This window comes from Archocentrus centrarchus, chromosome 3, assembly GCF_007364275.1.
Source record: "Archocentrus centrarchus isolate MPI-CPG fArcCen1 chromosome 3, fArcCen1, whole genome shotgun sequence".
NCBI lineage: Eukaryota > Metazoa > Chordata > Actinopteri > Cichliformes > Cichlidae > Archocentrus > Archocentrus centrarchus.
In genome coordinates, this window is record NC_044348.1 from 33,183,754 (window position 1) to 33,202,901 (window position 19,148).

General features: G+C 41.2%; 1 protein-coding gene across 3 annotated transcripts in view; it reads right to left on the reverse strand.

Annotated features, from left to right (window-relative positions):
- The window catches only part of phkb (phosphorylase kinase, beta), a 96,598-nt gene that overhangs the window by 18,407 nt on the left and 59,043 nt on the right, over positions 1-19,148 (reverse strand). For all 3 annotated transcript variants that reach the window (XM_030719353.1, XM_030719336.1, XM_030719345.1), the window contains 2 exons: positions 7,892-7,947; positions 5,948-6,041 (listed from right to left, as the gene is read on the reverse strand). In XM_030719353.1, coding sequence (XP_030575213.1) covers positions 5,948-6,041; positions 7,892-7,947 — 150 coding nt within the window. The remainder of the gene's footprint in view (positions 1-5,947; positions 6,042-7,891; positions 7,948-19,148) is intronic.

Here is a 19,148-nt window from a genome sequence, read left to right on the forward strand (position 1 = left end):
ATCACTGGTTTACCTCTTAACAAGTTTAAACATCTGCCAGCTTCTTCTTTCTTCTTTGCACTGAACTGCAGCATATGATCTCGTTTCTTTACAAATTAAACCAAAGTGGAAATGTTTCAAATTATTCTTTCAAAAGATATTTAAAGTGTCATCTCAGATTGGTGTTTTGTTCCCCTTGGGTACAGCACCACCACTCCCACTCAATAAAATGCTCCAGTACTACTTTCACATCCAGGATTGATATAGATTGGATGATGGAAGGGGTCCTTTATTTGAGAGTAGGTGGTTTCTCTCTGGTCAGTGTGTAATCTGTTCACACTGTAATTCCATCTCCTCGAGCTCTACAGAAGAAATACTGTACTGACTTTAATCAAGTCAGAAGTCAAGTTTCAAGACTCAGTCTGGTCCTTCAGTCTCAAGGTGAAAACCCTGAGTCAGTTCTCAAGTACAGAGCAAATTTACGAGATGAAAAATGTTAACATCAGCAGTGCAGCATGTCCAATGCACAGAGGCTGGGAGGGAGCTTGACATTAATTCTCAACTCCAACATGGTTTGGCTGAAGAAGACGGGCTCAGGGTAGCTGAGGTCAAGTCTCACATTTAATTGGTGAACTGAATATTTTGTAAGTCAAGCCTGAAAAATATTAATATACGCACCACAGGCTGACAAAAGCTGACAGCATTATTAAGCCTTTTGCACTAATTATGGAATTAATAAAACGGGTGCGCGATTGTATGATGTATAAACAACACGCAAGTAAACGTAAGACGGATGAATAACAATTATTGACTATTGCTGCAGGTAATAACCACTTATTATATCCAAAGGGCTCCACAGTTTGTCAAAACAGAAGTGAGGAAAAAGGTCACGGCCTCCTCCTCCCTCAGCCAGCTCTGAAATGCATTTACACACGACAGGAAGGAGAATACAGGAACTCCAGCCTTTCAGCTTCCCGAGCATTTCTTTGGTGTTTTAGATAAAAGCTTCTTACCACTGTGTTGCCTGCTGTCAAAATCCACTGATGCAAAGATGCAAAGAAAAAGAAGGTGGACATTGATTTCTTGCCGCTGCTGGATCGAAGCCCAGCGGTGTGACACAGTCGCCACAATTTATCATTCGTGTGTGTGTGACAGAGAAAGCTGTGTTTGCAATATAACATTTCTCTTTTGTGTCTGGCTGAGTGTGAAACCAGGAGTGCTTATTTCCTATGAACAACATACGAGCATGAAATTTAAATACCTCTGGACGGGTTCTGTCATGATACAGCACACAGAGGCTCAAATGTCAGTGCAGGAACTCTGCCCGTCAAGCTTCCCCTGCAGCATTATAGCTCATACTAACTGCAATACACAACGTCAACCAAAAGGTGGTGCTCTGCCACCTATGTGGTTACTCACCACTTTTGAAACAGTTACACTGAACACTACAGGAAACAGCGTTAAAAAAAAAAAAAAAAAAGGGGGAAAAAAGTGAAGTTTTATTTATTTATAAAGTAGAAAAATGAGGATTGAGTGACTGCAAACTGCTGCCCTAACAGGCAAAGATGAGACCTGGAGGAGAAAAGCCGAAGAAGGTTGGAGGAACCTCTGCACCCGATCCTTCCTGCGTGCAGAATACCAATGAAGAACAACAACACAGGCAGCCTATCAAAGCATCCTTTCATTCCCCACATTTCCACTGACCGAAGCGCAAACAGCAAGTCTGACAGGTGGAAAATGTAAAAAAACAAAACAAAACTATATTTCAGATTTCTGCTGTGGATAAGCGTGAGGAAGAGCAATTACCTGCTGACAAATTTTCCAAAACTTTTTCTTCAGCATAGATATATTACTCATTTTGACAGACAGGAGTTTGTCTGCATTGCTCGTTTGGTGCCCCACACAGTGTAAAATTTAATTGCTGAAGTCAATGTTCACAAAAGATTTATTTTTGCTGCAGATGCCGACAACCAGAGAGACTCAAACTAAGCCTGCAGGCTGCCAAACAGCTCAAAATGATGTCCTTGATGAATCTATCTTGCCTTTACAGCACAATGATCCCTTGGAAATATTAATTTTTAGTGAGCTGTTGTGGAGGTTTAGCAACACAAATGACAATTTCACACTAACAAGCAGTGAAATCCTAGAAGATAAGCACCAGATCTGACAAAATAGTCAAGCTAAAGTCCCATTTTAGCTTTTGCTGAAATGAAAACAGTGCAGACTGTAACACCTATCTTTTACACTAGAATTGCTTAACAGTGGAAGTCGTCATTGCGTAGTATTGGGGGTGTGGGGTGGGGACTCATCACAGTGACCAACACTATTTCAGTAAAAACATGCAAAGAGAAAGGGCCATGCTTGAAAAACACTGGGATTTCTCAGTCATATATATTTTTGTCCATTATGAATCTTTAATAGCATTTTACTCACCAGCCCTGCTGGAGGGGTTTGGTATTGTAGAAGCAGGATTCATAAAGAACAATTTGTGTCCAGCCAAAACAATCTACCCCGAGGAATGCATGTAGCAACTTAAGATTCAATGTCTGTAAGCATGCTTTTTTTTTTTTTCTCCTATTCATTTGCATACATGCTGCAAAAGTAAGAGTGAATGTGGGACAAAGGTTGATGCCTGCAAGTTTTAAAACCTTAACAAGCATGTGCACACTGCAGGTTTCCTCAGCTGCAGTGCAACAAGGGACACTCAAGTTGCTACAAGCATTTCTAGATGACGCCTTTAACAACAGAATTTCTTTTTAATGACCTATACGAGTCTCTTTGGGGTCTTATTTGGATGCTTTCAGGAGCTGCTTATAACTTGCATCATGTGGAGACAATCAAGAGAAGCCTCCAAAAAAAAAAAAAAGTCATCCACAGTCGAATCCGCCGTTGCCAATCAGATATGAAACAGCTAAAAGGAAGGCTATTTTTGGGCAAAGCAGTGATCTGAAAGGGGATAAGCTTAAGGGTGCATGGGTGGGAATAACACATTTCAAATGTAATTGCCATTCTCCCATCGACAGGCAGCTGTTGTCAACACAATCAAATGGCCGCAAGAAAGGAGGTGAGGTGAGCAAATGCAGCCCGGAGCACCAGAGATGGTGGTGACTCTGAGATAAACAGATTCTGTCGAGGAAGAAATGTCTGTCTGGGCTTCAGATTTAATATTCAGCACAGTGCCCGCTCTGACTCACAATTGCATATCCATTTGAGAGGCTGAGCAGTGCAGCAGAATGAGGCAGAAGAGAGAGAAGGAAAAAGTAACAGGTATGACAGTTCAAAGGCAGATGATAGACCTGGAGGGGAGAGCTGTTTGGTGTAACGGACATAATGGGGGCGGGACTGGATACGGGCCTAGAGTGGAGACTCGGGTTAGAGATGCAAATGGGACGAACATTGCGGTGGAGGGACAGAAAGCCAAAAAAAAAAAAGGCCTACGAGTACAGAGCCCAAAGAGATGACACGATAGGAGAAAATGGCTGTTTACAGAACATGGCGTGAAGAATAAACACCAAGTAACAGACATGACAGATGAGGACCAGCAACGAGGGAAGAGACCAGGATTTGAGTGACGGATATGACAGAGGGAAGACAGACGGCGCAGAGTTGGGAGACTTCAAACAACAGCCATGCAGATGAGGGACAGTATCCAGAGGAGAGACGAGGATTTGAGTGATGGATATGATGGGACTGAAGCAGAAGTTGCTAGGGAGGGTAGTGCTTGGTGTCATAAATATGACAGCACAAATAGTGTAATCTGCAACAGATGAAAGCAGCAGAGTGGACGGAATGAAAATAGCAGTTTGTGCTGGACTTTTTATTCACGCAGCGACAACAGCCTCACTTCCCCTCCATCTCATCTCCATCTCGCAGGAGTATTTCCACGTACAGGGTCTCGGTTCCTGGTTCTGACTAACAATCTACTTATTTTATCCTGTTTTTAAAAAAGAATGCAGCCACAGTGAGCATAAGCAAGAGCGTTTTTGAAAGCTCAGAAACTTAAAGTGTGAAAGGATTTAGATTTGCTGAGCAGATTCACCGCTGAGTTCAGATTTGATTAAAAGCTGCTGAACCCCCCCCCCCCCTCTTTTTGTAGTGAAAACTGAAGACGACATCAGGGAGTTTTTACATCACAGGGGATTTGGACTTTCATTTCTGCAGCATTCTTGTTTGAGTCGTAAGAGCAGGATTACTGCTGAAATCAAAGTGACTTTAAAAAAAAACAAAAAAAAACAATCCTACGCAGAAAAAGTCATTATCATTTTACTTCAATAAAATATAACTTTATAAGTGTGTGGGCCTCAAGAGTGCAGCTGAGATCAGCCAAGAAAGCCACCGAGGTAAATGAGTGACTGACAAGAGAAAAGAGATTAAAAAAACGGGTCCGGAGATGCAGTTGAAACAGTGACTAATTATTATTTGTACTGTTTATCATTAATCACTTGACCAAGTCTCATAATGCTGATCTAAGTCTTTTTAGGCTCCAAATGTTGCTTTTTTTTCCCAGTTACTGGGATTTCATCCAAGCTTACGACTCTTTCATATTCTCTTTAGAAGTTCTTAAATCACAGCAGCCGATCTGAGCGCTTATCTCTAAATATTCAAATGCGAGAGTGAAACAGCTTACAGTGAAAGGGAATATCATTCATCTCTTATAGAAGCGTCCAACATACCGTTCAGAGAACAGATCTGGAAACAGTTCTGCTCCATGCATCTCCAGTTTGCCACAGTGAAAGCGCCACCATTCTGCTGATCAATCAATGTGAACAATCGCTGTTCGACTAATAAGTCACTTCAACGACTCGGCAGCCCTGCTGTGACTGATGGGACAATCGAGAAGAAAATCTTAAGAGCGGGAAACCCTGGACTGACAAGCAGATGGACTGACTGAGCCCAGATGTATTGGGATATTGATAGATGACTGCTGAAATGTAATCTGGCTCACTGCAAGATTGATCTGTGTAGTTGTGTTGGTGGTGGGGTGGCTTCAATAGGCTATCACAGGATCCCTCCCTCACATTTTCCTCCAATCGTTCAAAGCAAATAAGACTGGAACTTTCCTATTTGAAGATAAGGAAAAGCCCGTAAATCACGGACGAGTCACTGCAGCTAACCGTGCACCGCAGCCAGTTAGAGTTCAAGCTGACTGTCCAGTCACAGAGAAGCTGCAACCGCACACAGCAAGACTGCAAAACCTACTGTGAGTCTTAGAGATACAAGGTTTATTAATTTAATGTGGAACAAAAGTGAAGAACAAAGGTGAACTGGAGGGATTCAAATGCAGGTTTTTCTCTGACGCTAATATTAACATGCCGAGCTAATTAGTTATGTCCAGGGTCAATAATTAGTTTGTCTTTAGCCAATTACCTCATTATGATGGAGGGAATAACCAATCATATTATTAAGACTGACAGACAGCATAACACCATTATTAGATGATATTAAATGCCACATCAAACTTTATGGATATGTTAAGCCACCCTTTTTTTGGGGGGGGGGGGCTGTAACAGTTTTCCTGATTTAATTGAAACTGAAAAATGTGAGAAAAAGCATAACTCTACCCTTTGTGCTGTATATCAAAGCAACATACACATTTATACAACATGCATCTATAGTATCAATAGTCAATATTGTTCTATAATTTCATATTCAAGTCAAAATGTTTGAAATATTACATTTTTGCTCATTTTTTGCTGTCATACCAAAGCAAAGGTGCTTCATGCTGCAGCTTAACATCGTTTATATTTTTTATCCCAAAAGGACCACCGACTCGTCCTGTAACAGCAGGCAGCCTGTCGGGAAAAGTGTCCTGTCCTGTTTATGCCGGTCAGCTGATTAGTTGTTAAAATCAGTTTTGTCATTTTTTAGAATGGACATTGACTAGAAATGAGACACTAAAACATTTTGAACTGCACGCGTCTAAGGGTCGGTGGGGCTCTCTAACCAACATGTGACCAACAGGTTTTACCTTGACCAGCTCCTTCTGAGGCCAGATTTGGATGGGCTCCACTTGCTGGGGTGTCTGGGTCTGAATACCGTAGGTGTTCAAAAATACCTGCAGTCTGAAACCACACAGAGAAAAAGACAATATTAAATTCAGGCCATCACCATCGGCCCCACCCGTCCCTCCACGGCCCAGAGACCTTTTCTCCAAAAGGTAAGCATCACTGCTTCAGTGAGATCCCCAGCTCTCCCCATGGTCTGTGTCTAACAGAAAACACTACACCCACTATTCACCTTATTATTATTAATGTTATTAGCATTTAAAAATATATATATATAACCTGTAATCTAATGCTGCTGCCACTTCCCTTAAACCTCTGGAGACCATCTTCCACAGTGCTGTTCGATTCTCCACTCAGAGTTTTATAAAATGTTTGGTCGGTCATCACTAGCATCTTCATTTAGATTTTTCGCTATCTAAGCTGCCAAGATATGCAGACAATAATGGGCCCATTTCATTTAGTGTGATTATGGGTAACTGCTGTATTGAATGATTTATTAATCATTGCTGGGATCCTGTCTGTATGTCTTTTATTCTCAAAATTAGCATAAAGTAACTGCATCATTGAGCAGAAATAACCTGTAGGCTGGTTTTGCATAACTGTGTCCAGAAGTCTTTGACACGTGCTTGTTGGCCTTTTTGACCACTTTCCAAGAAAAACTGTTTTTTGCTACAAGGTATCTACAAGAAGGTACTGCCTGCTTCAAACCTTCAAATCCTCACAGCTGGTATGAAGTTTTTCTCTGAGAAAAAAAGCTTTGCTTACTCTGTGCCAAACATGTCTACTGTTCACTGTGCTTGATTCGGGCCAAAGGAAATTACTCTAAAAGGCCTGTTCTACAGCAAAACTGCAGTTTTGCGCCAATTTAGTTTTTCTGGACCGCGAAGCCCCTTTTTTCCTGGCACCCCCGCATGCAGGTCAAATTTGTACAATCTCCTTGTGATTGTCGACACGTGCTCTTCCAACAGCTGCGAGAGCTGCCTGCAGACTCCATTTCCAATTCCAGTTTTGGGGTTCTTAGAGACGTCTTTTAGCATCGGCCCGTCTGAGAGTGGCCAGCGAAATCAGGTCCAAGTAAACTGGCAGTTATTTGAAATCAGCTCCACTTACAGAGTCAAATTATTCATTTAAAAAATATTCCTTAAATCTGACTCCAGCCAGGCATCCACAAGCTCTTTTAAAGGTTTAGGGCGGTCAGCACTAACAAACAGAACTGTAGACCCTACATGTCACTTGTCATACCTACCCACACTGACACATCTATCAGTATAAATCACACACACACACAAAAGCGTAATATGCTTCTCGGCTCTACTGCTGTAAAATGCTCTTAATCTGTTGACCTGTGAATCTTTCGCTATAGATTTATCTGTTGTGAACTCCACGGCTTTATGAATTTATAGGTGTTGAAGCTCCGACTAAGCCAACAAAATGCTAATAAATGGTAATAAGTATGTTTTTGTAAATATAAAAATAGAATGAATCAGTTTTTTTCCCCACAAATTATCTGTTAGAAAGTTACAGACACTATTGAGTGTATACAGCAGAGAAGTTGAAGATGATGCAGGAGTCCTGATGGAGACGTGCCAGTAATTGAAGCTGCAGGTTAACAAGCTTCACATAGTCACTTGACCCTGTTTAACACACACCCACACATGTATTTAAGTGTGCTTACACATGCACATGTGTACTCACACACACACACTCACACACACACACACACCAACAATGAGAAGAATGACAGATGATGGCAGAGGTCAGACTGAACTCCAGCTTTATGAGATCACTACAATTAGAGCACTGACAGAGCTGACTAGGAGTGAGCAGTGGAAAATAACCTCCGTTTATGGCCTGCAACGCATTAAGAGACACACATAAATACATGGACACACACACACATATATTACCTCTGGCTCTCAGCTATTAGGGCCACGTGAATCACAATGTCATTCTCTATGGGACCCTGTGAAAGACAAAAACAGAGAGATTAACTAGAAGTACTCTTTGCCTACAGGTTGCTAGTCATAGCATTTCAATGGTTTGTGTATTTATTTGCCTTTGGCAAAGCTAAAACTACATGAACAAAACAGAATGCAAGTATTTGCAATTCTAATAAATTTTTGGTCAATAATTTGACGCTGCATTAAAACACACCGTCTTAAAGCAGAAGTCGCCGCATGCTCACCAATACTTCTGAAAACCATTGTGTGTGAACAGTATGTTGCTGCATCGACAAATACAAGTTAAAATTCTGCCTGTGCAAAAACACACAAGATAAAAAAAAATAAATAAATAAATAAATTTGAAATCTATGCAGTTCAAACGCTGAAATACTCATTCAGGGAGAACGGGGACCGTCCAGCATGTTGTTCATAACACAGTTTAGAAGCCAGTATCGGTTGTGAGTAACATGGTAAAAATTGCACATTTATGACAACATCGTTAAGGCTGAATGAAATATGCAGGTTCATGTACCTGAGCAACATGTGCTGAGAACATCAGGCTTTTAAAACTACAGCAGCTGGCAGCGGAGATCCTGATGATTTAATATCAACACCAAAGAAGAAAACTGAAAAGAAAGTGGCTAAAAAGAGCCTGTTTTATTGCTGCTTCTAATCTCAAACCATTCAAAAACAAAAACCCCCAAACAGATGCAGGAGTACCTGTCTGAGAGGAGGGGAGGATGTCATTATGAGCGATGTAACTGGAAAAAGGAGCAAAGATTAGAGAATGTAATGCTATTACACTAATGTTTTCTCTGCTTAAGTACCCATATGGTGAGATGAAATTATATTAAATGGACAGAGCAGTGGAACATCAGATTTTCTCACTCCCCAAACACCATCAGGTTTTGTGCCATCCCACGTACGACTGTCCCGCTGTACGACTCACTAATGCACCCAAAGGAGAATCAATCCACAGCTGAATATGATCCACTATAAATGCACCATTTATTCATGCTTGGCTGAAAAAATGGTGTTAAAAACTCTAATACCTGTTTTTTTTTTTTTTGTTAGGAAACTTTTTTTTTTTTTTTTAATGTGAAACTGAAGATTTGTTGGCAACATAGTCAAAAACAAAAACATCTTGAACCACTGGTACAAATCAGTGGCAAAGTTAACATCATCGTAGTTTTCTTCATCCCCATTAATTTATGTTTTTCACAGATTAGGACAACATAGATACACACTGTTAAAACTGGCCAGAACACACATCACTCATGCTGACAACACTGTGTTTGTCTTTTCTGGAGAATCTGCAAGTAAATGGCATAAAAGTGCAAAAATTGTTGCCAATTTAAACCTTTAATTATCTTCTTCTACAGTGCAGGAGGAGACTTTTACTTTTACTGTGTAACTTTGTAACTTGGATTTACTGTAAATGTTAAATAAATAGCTTTCAATTTATTTTGCATTTACGGGTCTTTGTGACAGTATTTTTCATGTAAAGCTTGCTAACGTTCACTTTTATGTCTTTTCCCTCGTTCTTTACCACATGACAGGTTTGTGTGCAAATCATTCTGTCTCTGTGGGTTTCCTCTGTCCAATATTTGAACATCTTATCTTCATATCACCATCTCTCTGTATGTATCCTTCAGTGTCTTTCATCTTCTGAGTCCTTATTTGCAGATGTCCAATTCATGAGTATAATTTCTATGTGCCCAAGCAATTGTAATTGGAGCTCATCATCTTTATTGTGCATTTACTGACTATTCAGGGCCATTTAGGAAGCTGGCAGCATCTTGTGCCTCACAGATAGAGCGGCCTTCCATCTCGTTCTCAGTGTGGCGATGCGATACAGTGTGCAATATATAGGTACATACATGCAGATATATTATGTGTCTACATACATGCAGATACACAGAACATGGCAGCATGAGCACCGGTGCCAGCATGTGTGGATGCTCAGATTCTTCATCAGGGAGAGAACGCAGAGCCAGGGAAACCAACACACAAGTAGGGATGCACCAAGGATACACACACACTCACAAACACACACACACACACACACACACACACGGCTGGGAGCCATTTTGTTTGGTCGATAAGAGCTGGTTTTAGCCAACCACCTCGTTATCATCAATCAGAGAGCAGAGAGAGATGGGGGTGGCTGAGTAGAAAGAAGAAAAAAAAAAGATGCCTGAACACAAATCTCTCCAGATTAATAGGGGAGCAATGGATTCTAAAATGCTGCAATGCAACTCTCTCATTAGTGCTGAGCTCTGAGCTGACAAAGGACTCAAAGGAGAAGATATTGAAATGTATAATGGAGACACAGCAGATATGTACTCCCGCTCACTTTCTTTCATAGTCGACACACGACTGTGCAACTGCAGCGAGGAAAATGAGATGAGTCTTCAAATGTTTCTTTAAACAACCTTTTCAGAGGAACACTGAAAACATCAATGTAGTGTGACCGGAATGCTTTCAAGGATGAGGCGGATGTGGAAAAGAAAAGACGTGCGGTTGCTCCACAGGGACTCTAGAAGGTAGTTAACAAACCATACTGGATATACCCGATGGTGTGGCCAACACAGCTCAGCCCAGATCTAAGAGTTCAAAGTACTTTATAGTACTTCAGGGAATGATTTTAGATTAATGAATGGAAAAAGAAGATGGGAGAAAAACAAAAAACACCAAGTGCAATTAAACATACGCGCAAATGCGTTTTCAAACTTTAAGCATTATACAATTCAACAAGAAGTTCAGAGAGAATATTTCTGAATGTGTTTACTGAGGCAGATTTGATGGAAGTGGATGGGCTGTCTTAACCTCACCTCGCACACTCTCAGACACGCATTTGAACATAATTTTTGCTTGATTGGAAAAATGGACTCGTTCTTCTACTGTGCTGCCTCCAACTACACATTAAACCCACACATTACATACCTATGAATACAACAAGTTCACTTAGTTTCTCCAAAGTAATTCTACTGGGAATGTGAAAGGAGGCGTGAGCTGCATTGCTTCAACATAAAAACTGCTGGAACTACTCAGCATCAGCATCAGCATCCAGTACAGAGCACTGTATCCAGGAGGGCACTTTTCTATTGTGCCAACATGTAGGATTCAGCCATTAACAGCTTAAGGAGTTTATATAATCAATCAAACTGAGGTAAATGTACTCTGACACAGAAACCAGGAGACAGAATTACCATGCATAAGACCATTCGCCCTACCATGTCCTCCATTCAGAGATGTCTGGATAACTCAAAACCTTCTTAGTTCAACTCTTCAAAAGACCTCAATGTAGCATATACAGCATCATGAAATAAAGATTAATACGACTACAACAAATATTTTCATATTAAAGTAATACTACTCGAAACTCAGTAGTGATCTGCCAGATAAACACTGCAGAAAATGGCATCTTTTGACTTTGTTCATGAAATGTGTGCAGCTCTGAGCCACAACCAGTTTTTGGTACTGGTTGCAACAACTGGTGCTAGTTGCACTGGTTAGAACCTCCAGTCGTGAAGGGTACCTTCAAGCTGAAGAAAGAGGCTGTTTGGTCATCTTTGCCCAGGAGTCTCCTGAAGGGGCAGACCAGGAAAGTCAGCGGCTTTGTTTGGCTCAGGTAGTGTTTGGCAAGAGAAAACAACTGCTAAGCCTGCTAAGTACTCTGAAGAACTAATGAACCTGACCACTACACTTTGTGGCTGGGCTAGGGTTTAAAGACCTGGGAGAAGGCTTACCTACATCCTTTCTACTCTACATGAGCACTCAAAGTGCTCTATGCAGCGTGTCTCATTCACCCACTCACATTTAAGTGCTTTCTATCAAACATTCACACACACACACACACGCACACGCACACGCACACACACACACACACACACTTACAAATTGGGTTCAGTATCTTGTTCAAGGCCACCAACCTTCCAATTAGCTGATGACCTGCTCTACCTCCTGAGCCACAGCCACCCCATATGTCAATGACAGTGTCTATAGTGGCGCTCTCCCATTTCTTAAAAGATCCTCAGATCCAGAAGAAGCACTGGTCATTAAGAATGGACTAGCTGTTTACTATGGGGGGCATGGAAGTTTACTGATCAAGGCTAGGGCAGAGATGGACAGTCCTGAGCTGTGAGAATAAAGATTGCCTTTCCTTATACAAATGAGGAAGAGCTGTGTCTGGATTCTTTGTGGGAAATCAGACATATTTTCAGTGGATGTCGTGCTTTACCAAATTTGTTTATGATTCCCATGGAGAGTATCCTAAGATGCAGCTAAGGGTGGGAGACTGCCCAGAAGATTAGATTATGTGGTACTGTTGGTTTCACCACTAAGTAGATCAGTAGAGGTAGAAGCTGGCTGGGCTACCGTGTTGCTAATGTTGGTGAGTTGTAGGGGTGACATTAGAGAAGGTGAAATCTGCTAACTTTGGGATGAGCCAGGCTAGAGGTTTGCCATTGCTTCCAGTCTTCAAATAAAATATCCTGATCAACTCTCATTACTTTCAGGTGGATCATTCAAGTGACAAAGATCTAAATTAAGAGAAGCACCACACAGAAAAACGAATTAGCTGACGTTAGCTTCTGGAGAGTTAGGTTCAAATTTACTTTGATCAGGCAGATACAGACAGTCCCCCAACTAAGATCCCTGCAGCTGCTGTGTGTATAAATAGATATCTAAGAATGCGAGACCATCTTAAAAGTGATAATGGTGTTATTTCATCAATTGGCCCTAAATACCAACGTATGTTGAAGTTCGAAATTGCTAGGACTTTATAAAGACTTATTTACAAAAAGAGTGTGCAGCCGGATCTGCACATGCACTCTGGGTCATAGCAGTATATGTTTTGCATGTCAAATTTAAGCAGTCTTTGTGTAATATTGCTCGATTCTAATAAATACATAACACCACAATGTTAAACACTGTTCACAAAAGGGCAAGTGTGCAAGAGCAGAGACCTCCGCGTTACCACTCTGGAGAGGTCATGGTTTAAGGTTTAGGAGTGAAGCAGAAACAGGGAATATCATCAGTGGAGGCATCTGGATAGCAGCTCGCACCACCACACCAGCGGTTAATTAAATTATTTGAATACTGCTGGAGTTTTGCCTCCAAGTTCCTAGACTGAATTGATATGGAAATATGATTATTTTATTCATGAATTAAGCAGATGAAAGCTAAAATAATGCAGTGAAGTCCTCAATATTAACTTGAGATGCCTTAGAGGAGTAGTGCTTAAAAAAAAAAAAAAAAAAAAAAGAGGCAATTTAGACCATCAGTGAAGTATGTTGTTACTGAAAGAACTGGCACGTAGTGAGAGCATGGTAGTAATTACAAACACTGAAGTCTGGCCAAGCACTTTAAATATGGAAATGAATGGTCCCATTTGGAGCATCCAGCCTGATATGGTTGGGCTTAATCAAGTTGCTTTTATTGAGGCTTAATAAACAGACAATTGAAAAACCCTAAACTCACAAGAATGATTTAGAAATCTGTGTCATAAAGTCAGCTGAGAAAATATTTCTGTAGCAGAGACACGCCGGTGCAAAAGGACCCCAGTCTTCACCTACAAAACAAAGCTCAGCGGGCCCACAATGGCAGCAACACCAGGCAGCAACACCAGTGTCTAGGCCAGATTAAATTTTAAAAAAGCATACTGTGTCTTATTAGATAATAAAGTTTCTGGTAGTCCATGGTTATTATTATTTATATATATTTATAAAAAATTCAGATAAAAGTGAAATGTTTAGCTATAGTTCGTTGAACATTTGCAAAGCAGCAAAGGTGCATCTCCCTCCAAACACCTTAAGCAGGTCGTGTTTCAAATAATGGGTTCCAAAATAAGAAAGACAAGTAAGCAACTGGACATAAACAATGCAATTATAGTTCAATTTCACTTGTGACAAACACAGACCAATTTGACGAGCGGACGCTTACGCGTGAGAAACTGGGACTGCCTCTGCAGAGGAAGCATGATTATTAATTTTTCTTGTTTTTTTTTTAAAGGGAGGCAAAACTAACAGGGACATAAAACTGCTTAAAAAACTCCGGGAGAGGAGGGACACAGTCGTGGAGCGTGTTTGTTTTGTCTCTGCCTGCTTCAAATGTGTGTGTGCACAGAATGAGTGCAACAACCTCAGGCACTTCTCCGTGACAGGAAGAACAAACACTTTTGTTTACCTGCATGCGCACTGATAAACACACAATCACTAATGAAAGAGGCGCATTAGTAAATAGAGATGGCACACATCTGTCACATAAACCGAACACATTTGAATAAATAACTCCGCAAAAGAGGAGACAGAGAATCCTGGAAAGAAGGAGGAGAAAAAAAAAATATTGTATGTACTGCATGGGGAAAGATTTTCTGCTTTTCAGGACAGAAATACTCTGTAAAAGCTGCTTGAAAATGGCTGTTAGGTACTTGAGATTGTAAAAATTATAAATACAAAGTTGCAGATTATGATACTGAAATGGATTCCAGAAAAAAATGCACAACCTGGCCTTAAAAGACAGCACGAAACCACAACGCATGGCAAAAAGGAAATAAAGAAGTGTTGAAATGGAACATGCTGTTAAGCACTATACTATATCTTTAGCTGCAGGGCGGACTGCAGCAGGCCCGGCCGCTGCGCCCTGCCCCTCAGAGATGCAGCCTCGCTAAATTTGACAAAGTGAAAAGCCATTTGCCGGAGAGCGCCGCTGTGAGTCCCCGCAGAATCGAAATGAATTTGAGCTCCGCTTCATTTGACTTTTTCCCCCAAATTAAAAGCACTGAGTTGTGACACAAGATGAAATGTGCATCTCAGATCTTTCACTTCTTACTTTTGTTTCTTCTTTAGGTGCCCCCCCCCCCCCCCCCCCCCCTCCTCATTTTTTCTTTTCTTTGGAACTTTTTCATTTCATCCTCAGTTTTTGCCTTCATTTCATTTTTTGGATCATTCTATTTTTCCTTCCTTCAACACTTCCTTTCCTTATTTCCTTCTATTCTTCCATTTGTGTCCTTCAATCAAATCTTTCTCTCCATCCTTACTTCCACAGATTTTTATCTTCCATCATTCAATCCCAACTTTTTGTTTTTCTTCCTTTTTCCCCCCTTTCTTCAGTCCTTTTCCCATCCATCCTTTCATTTTTCTTATTTTCTTCCTTTCTGCCTTCCATCATCTTGACTTTCCTTATTTTTCCATCTGCCTACATGTCCTTTCATCTGAGCTTTTTCCTCTTTTCTTCCTTCCATTCATCTGATCTTTCTTATAACATCCCTTCATTTCTCCTTTTTTCCCCCATGCTTCACATTCTTCATTTTTTACCTCCACACTTTTTGTGGTATACTGCTTCCTTGTTATGGCTCCCTCTCCTCCATTCCTTTAACCTTTTTTTCCTCCTTCGTCCTTGCTTCTTCTGCCACCGCTGTGGATTCTGACACTCTCACAACTGGCTTTCATTCCCCTCACTCTCTCTGTCTCGCTGTCACTCAGGTGTCTCACAAGTCAGAAGTGAATTGTCTACAAACAAACAGCTTTTCACAAATCTCAGCGGTCTCTGTCGACACACTCCTGTCACTAATACAACTCAAAACTCTGCTTTCAAACACCGGAAGCAAATAATTTGACCCAGCAGCAGTTTCATGTGCACAGCTGCAAATCAGGTTGCTAACAAAGAGAATCTTGGCGTCTAATTTGACCAAAAAGGGGTCAGTTTATTATGCGAAGGCCGCACTTTAATCTTTGGGTGTCCACATTTGAAAGCAGAAAATACTATTTGTGAGGTTTATTAAAAAGAGAAAGAGAGCTCAGGTCTTGTAAAAGCAGCAGAATTTGTAGCTGTGTGCGACTGCTGCTGTGAAAGTCCACACAGCTCAAGGTCACACATGATTTGATTATATTGGAGACAAATTTATTGTTTTATTCTGCTCGAGACAAATGATTTCCTGTGCCTACAACACACAGTGACTTATAAGCCTACTTATTGGTTGACTGACTCATTTTGTCCCAGAGCTCAGTATATATAATTTGTCTAAAACTTTTAAGTATTAATAATAAAAAAAAAAACTTCTGCTGCACCAAATATACCGATATTTCAAGGTCAGATCCCTCCCAGTGTGTCGGCTGGCAAAGCGCAGCATGAAGGAGGCAGCCTCAAGCGAGCATCACATCACAAAGGAACAAAACATTCAAAGACTTTCATAAAGTTAAAAAGCAAGCAGTGGAATTTATCCACCACCCAAGAAAAACTATCTGAATGGAATATAATCCCTTCTTTTCATGCCCCTGCACAGGCGAATGACTCCAGGCTCTGTATCGTCCTCGGGAAGTTGGTCTCTGTGCAGCTCTGAGATTCATATTTTGATGAGGGAATTTCAAAGTGTCAGAGGTTTTAGCAGAAATACGTGGGGTGGGGAAGCATAAAGGAAATGCTAAGTCATTTTCAATCCAGCGTCTGGGAGAGAAAAATGTCTCCCGTGTACATTTTTAAAGTCTGATCGTTTCAAAAGGTCATCTGGTGGTAATAAAGACGAGACCACGACAAGAATGTGAGGTGAACACAATAGAAGGAAGAGGAGTTGATGAGGCGGGAGTTTGATTTAGGGAAATGTTTTCAGTCTGACAATGTAGCGGAAAAAGACACCAGCAGGCCTGCAGAGAGAAAGACTGACAGAAAGAGAGAGGGAGGGAGGCACAGTGATGGAGTGAAGGAGGGTGGGATCACCTCCACAGAGGAGAACCAAGTGAAGAATTCAATTGCATGCTGCTGGCCACTATAATTGCAAAGGCGCCCTGACTGAGAAAGCGATACATTGTTCCTCAGCTCAGAAATATTATCCTCCGCCGGAGGAATCCTTATGAGTGAAGAAAAAAGAAAAAAAAAAAATCAATTGATATTAAAGGTGAGCCGTGGTGTGAGCTACAGGAGCCTCAGCTTGTCACAGCAGCCTTGTTTGATATCATGCCTGGAGAGCCAGGGAGGCCGGGGAAGATAAGTGGCCTGATTACTGCTGCCTGTGCGTGTGCAGGGGAGCATAATGAAATGAGCGCCACATTGAATAAAGAAATATACATGCAGCCACGTATGAAAAGCGAACTGATGATGGTGACAGGTTGTCTCACAGAGTTAAGGGTGCAATGTTTTTCCTTTCTCTGCGTTTGTGTGAATGCAATTCTAGATAATGCCTCAACTTTCCACCCCCCCCTCTGCAAGTCATTAAAAAAAACTAAAAACATGAACACAAACTAGCAAATCCTGCCAGCATGTGTTATTCTAAATGAGTTCTAATGCACACACGCAGACCGACAATGACCCTGGAACACAAATATGTTTCTGGTCGCTGTGCCAGGCTACACTCAGATGTCCACACAAAAGACAGACAACAGCGTACAGGCATAATTATAAACTTTGGGAACAGATGGGCATTATGGTTTCTAATGTGCGAGCTCTCTTTTACTCACACACACATACACAAACCAAACACACTGTTGTGCTTGTCATCAGATGAGCAGAGCATAAATACAAAAAATAAATAAGCATAAATAAACAGGATCCAATGCTTTGGACATATGTGAGAGCCAAGGTGAAGTCAGATGAATCATTAAAAACCTTAAAGCATGCACAGCTGCTGTGTTTCTACAGCAAAGGTAAAGCGCCAAGGTCACTGCAGGAGCTGCAATCTGCAGTCCGTGTACCTTCGACTGCTTATACAGAACGTCGCTGTCACACACTGTAAACATCCAGTCAGTTTCCTAATGTCATGTTATACTGTACAACGTCTGCGGGCGTTCATAAAGAATTAATGCTTTTTCTAAATTTGATCAGCACCCTCTAGGAAACTGCTCGGGAAGTAAACCCACAGGTTGGAATAGTTTGATTTACTGACTATATTTCTACACCATAAAAGCGGCATGTGACAGTGATTTTAATAAACCTGAGAGTTTATAAAGTTTGAAACTTCTTCAGTGGGCATGTTGCTAATAAACCGCTTTGACATTTGTTGGCCTCACAGGGATCCTGAATACACTCTCAGAGTTTATCTGGATGTGGCAGCAGATGCCACATTGCAGTACTTTGTATCTCATCATCTGTATCTGTTGAATACTGTACCCACTCTCCTGCTGTCTTGTCTCTTTTCCTTTTATTTTTCTCTCACCATTTCCTGGAAAAACACTCATGTCAGAACCACAGCAGTCTCTAAAGTTCTGGTTTCTGTTGCTGGGCAGCAACTAGGGAGCTACCCTGGGTGCTTTCTCTCTCCTCCGCCCACACGAGAGGGAAGGCTGCTATCAGTGGGAATTTCCGTCTAAAAGATTACTATGTTTAATCAGTAATTTGTCCTGTTTCTCAACATATAATTACAGACCGCATGCTGTTTCCTCATGGCTGTGTCTTGCATGTATCAGTTATGTTGGTTCTGTTTGGTCTTTTCAGACTGACAGGCAAGCCAACAGATAGGGGAGACTTGGCTGTAATGTTTTTGTTTCCACAGAAAATTCCCTCAGCACGTTTTCTGTCTCCTGCCTGTACTTTGTTCCTCTCTCCAGACTTATGCGTGTTAGACAAAATACACGTTCCAAGCAGAGACAGCAAACTTCAGAAAAGAGCCACCATCACTCACACCCTGCATCTTAGCACAGTCCTACTACACATACATGTAGAATCAATGCATGTCGTAGCCAACAGTCAGTGGACAACTTAAATGTTCCTTTTCTTATATACACTCTTACAATGGTGGATGGTCATGTTAAACATAGCACGGTGACCTTGAACAGGATAATCGTAAGAAAATGAATGGATGGATATATGTAAGTGATTACTATGAGCCAGAGATTCAGGCTTCAGATTCCTCTAAAACCTCCTTTCAGACACCTTTTTCTACTCCTGGATCACAGCCCTGACTATAAGCACAGAAGCACCACCCACCTGCTGTTCAAACCTTCTGTTTAGGAAAGGCAGCGGATCAGATGTATCAAATTAAGCCATTGGATCTCAGACTGTGGGGCATCAGTTCACTGGAGGTGGGCAAAGTCTTTCATAAACTGCATGATTGGAAAGGAAGTACCAGGGCCTGTCACTATACCATCTAATGCTGCTGCTTTTGCCATAGTTTCTTTCAGATGTTTCCAGCTTATTTAGTGACCTTAAGTTTTCTTGGATTCATACATGCAAAACTCACGTTCTCACCAGAGAAAGTCACTGGCCCTCATTTATTAACATTGCACAG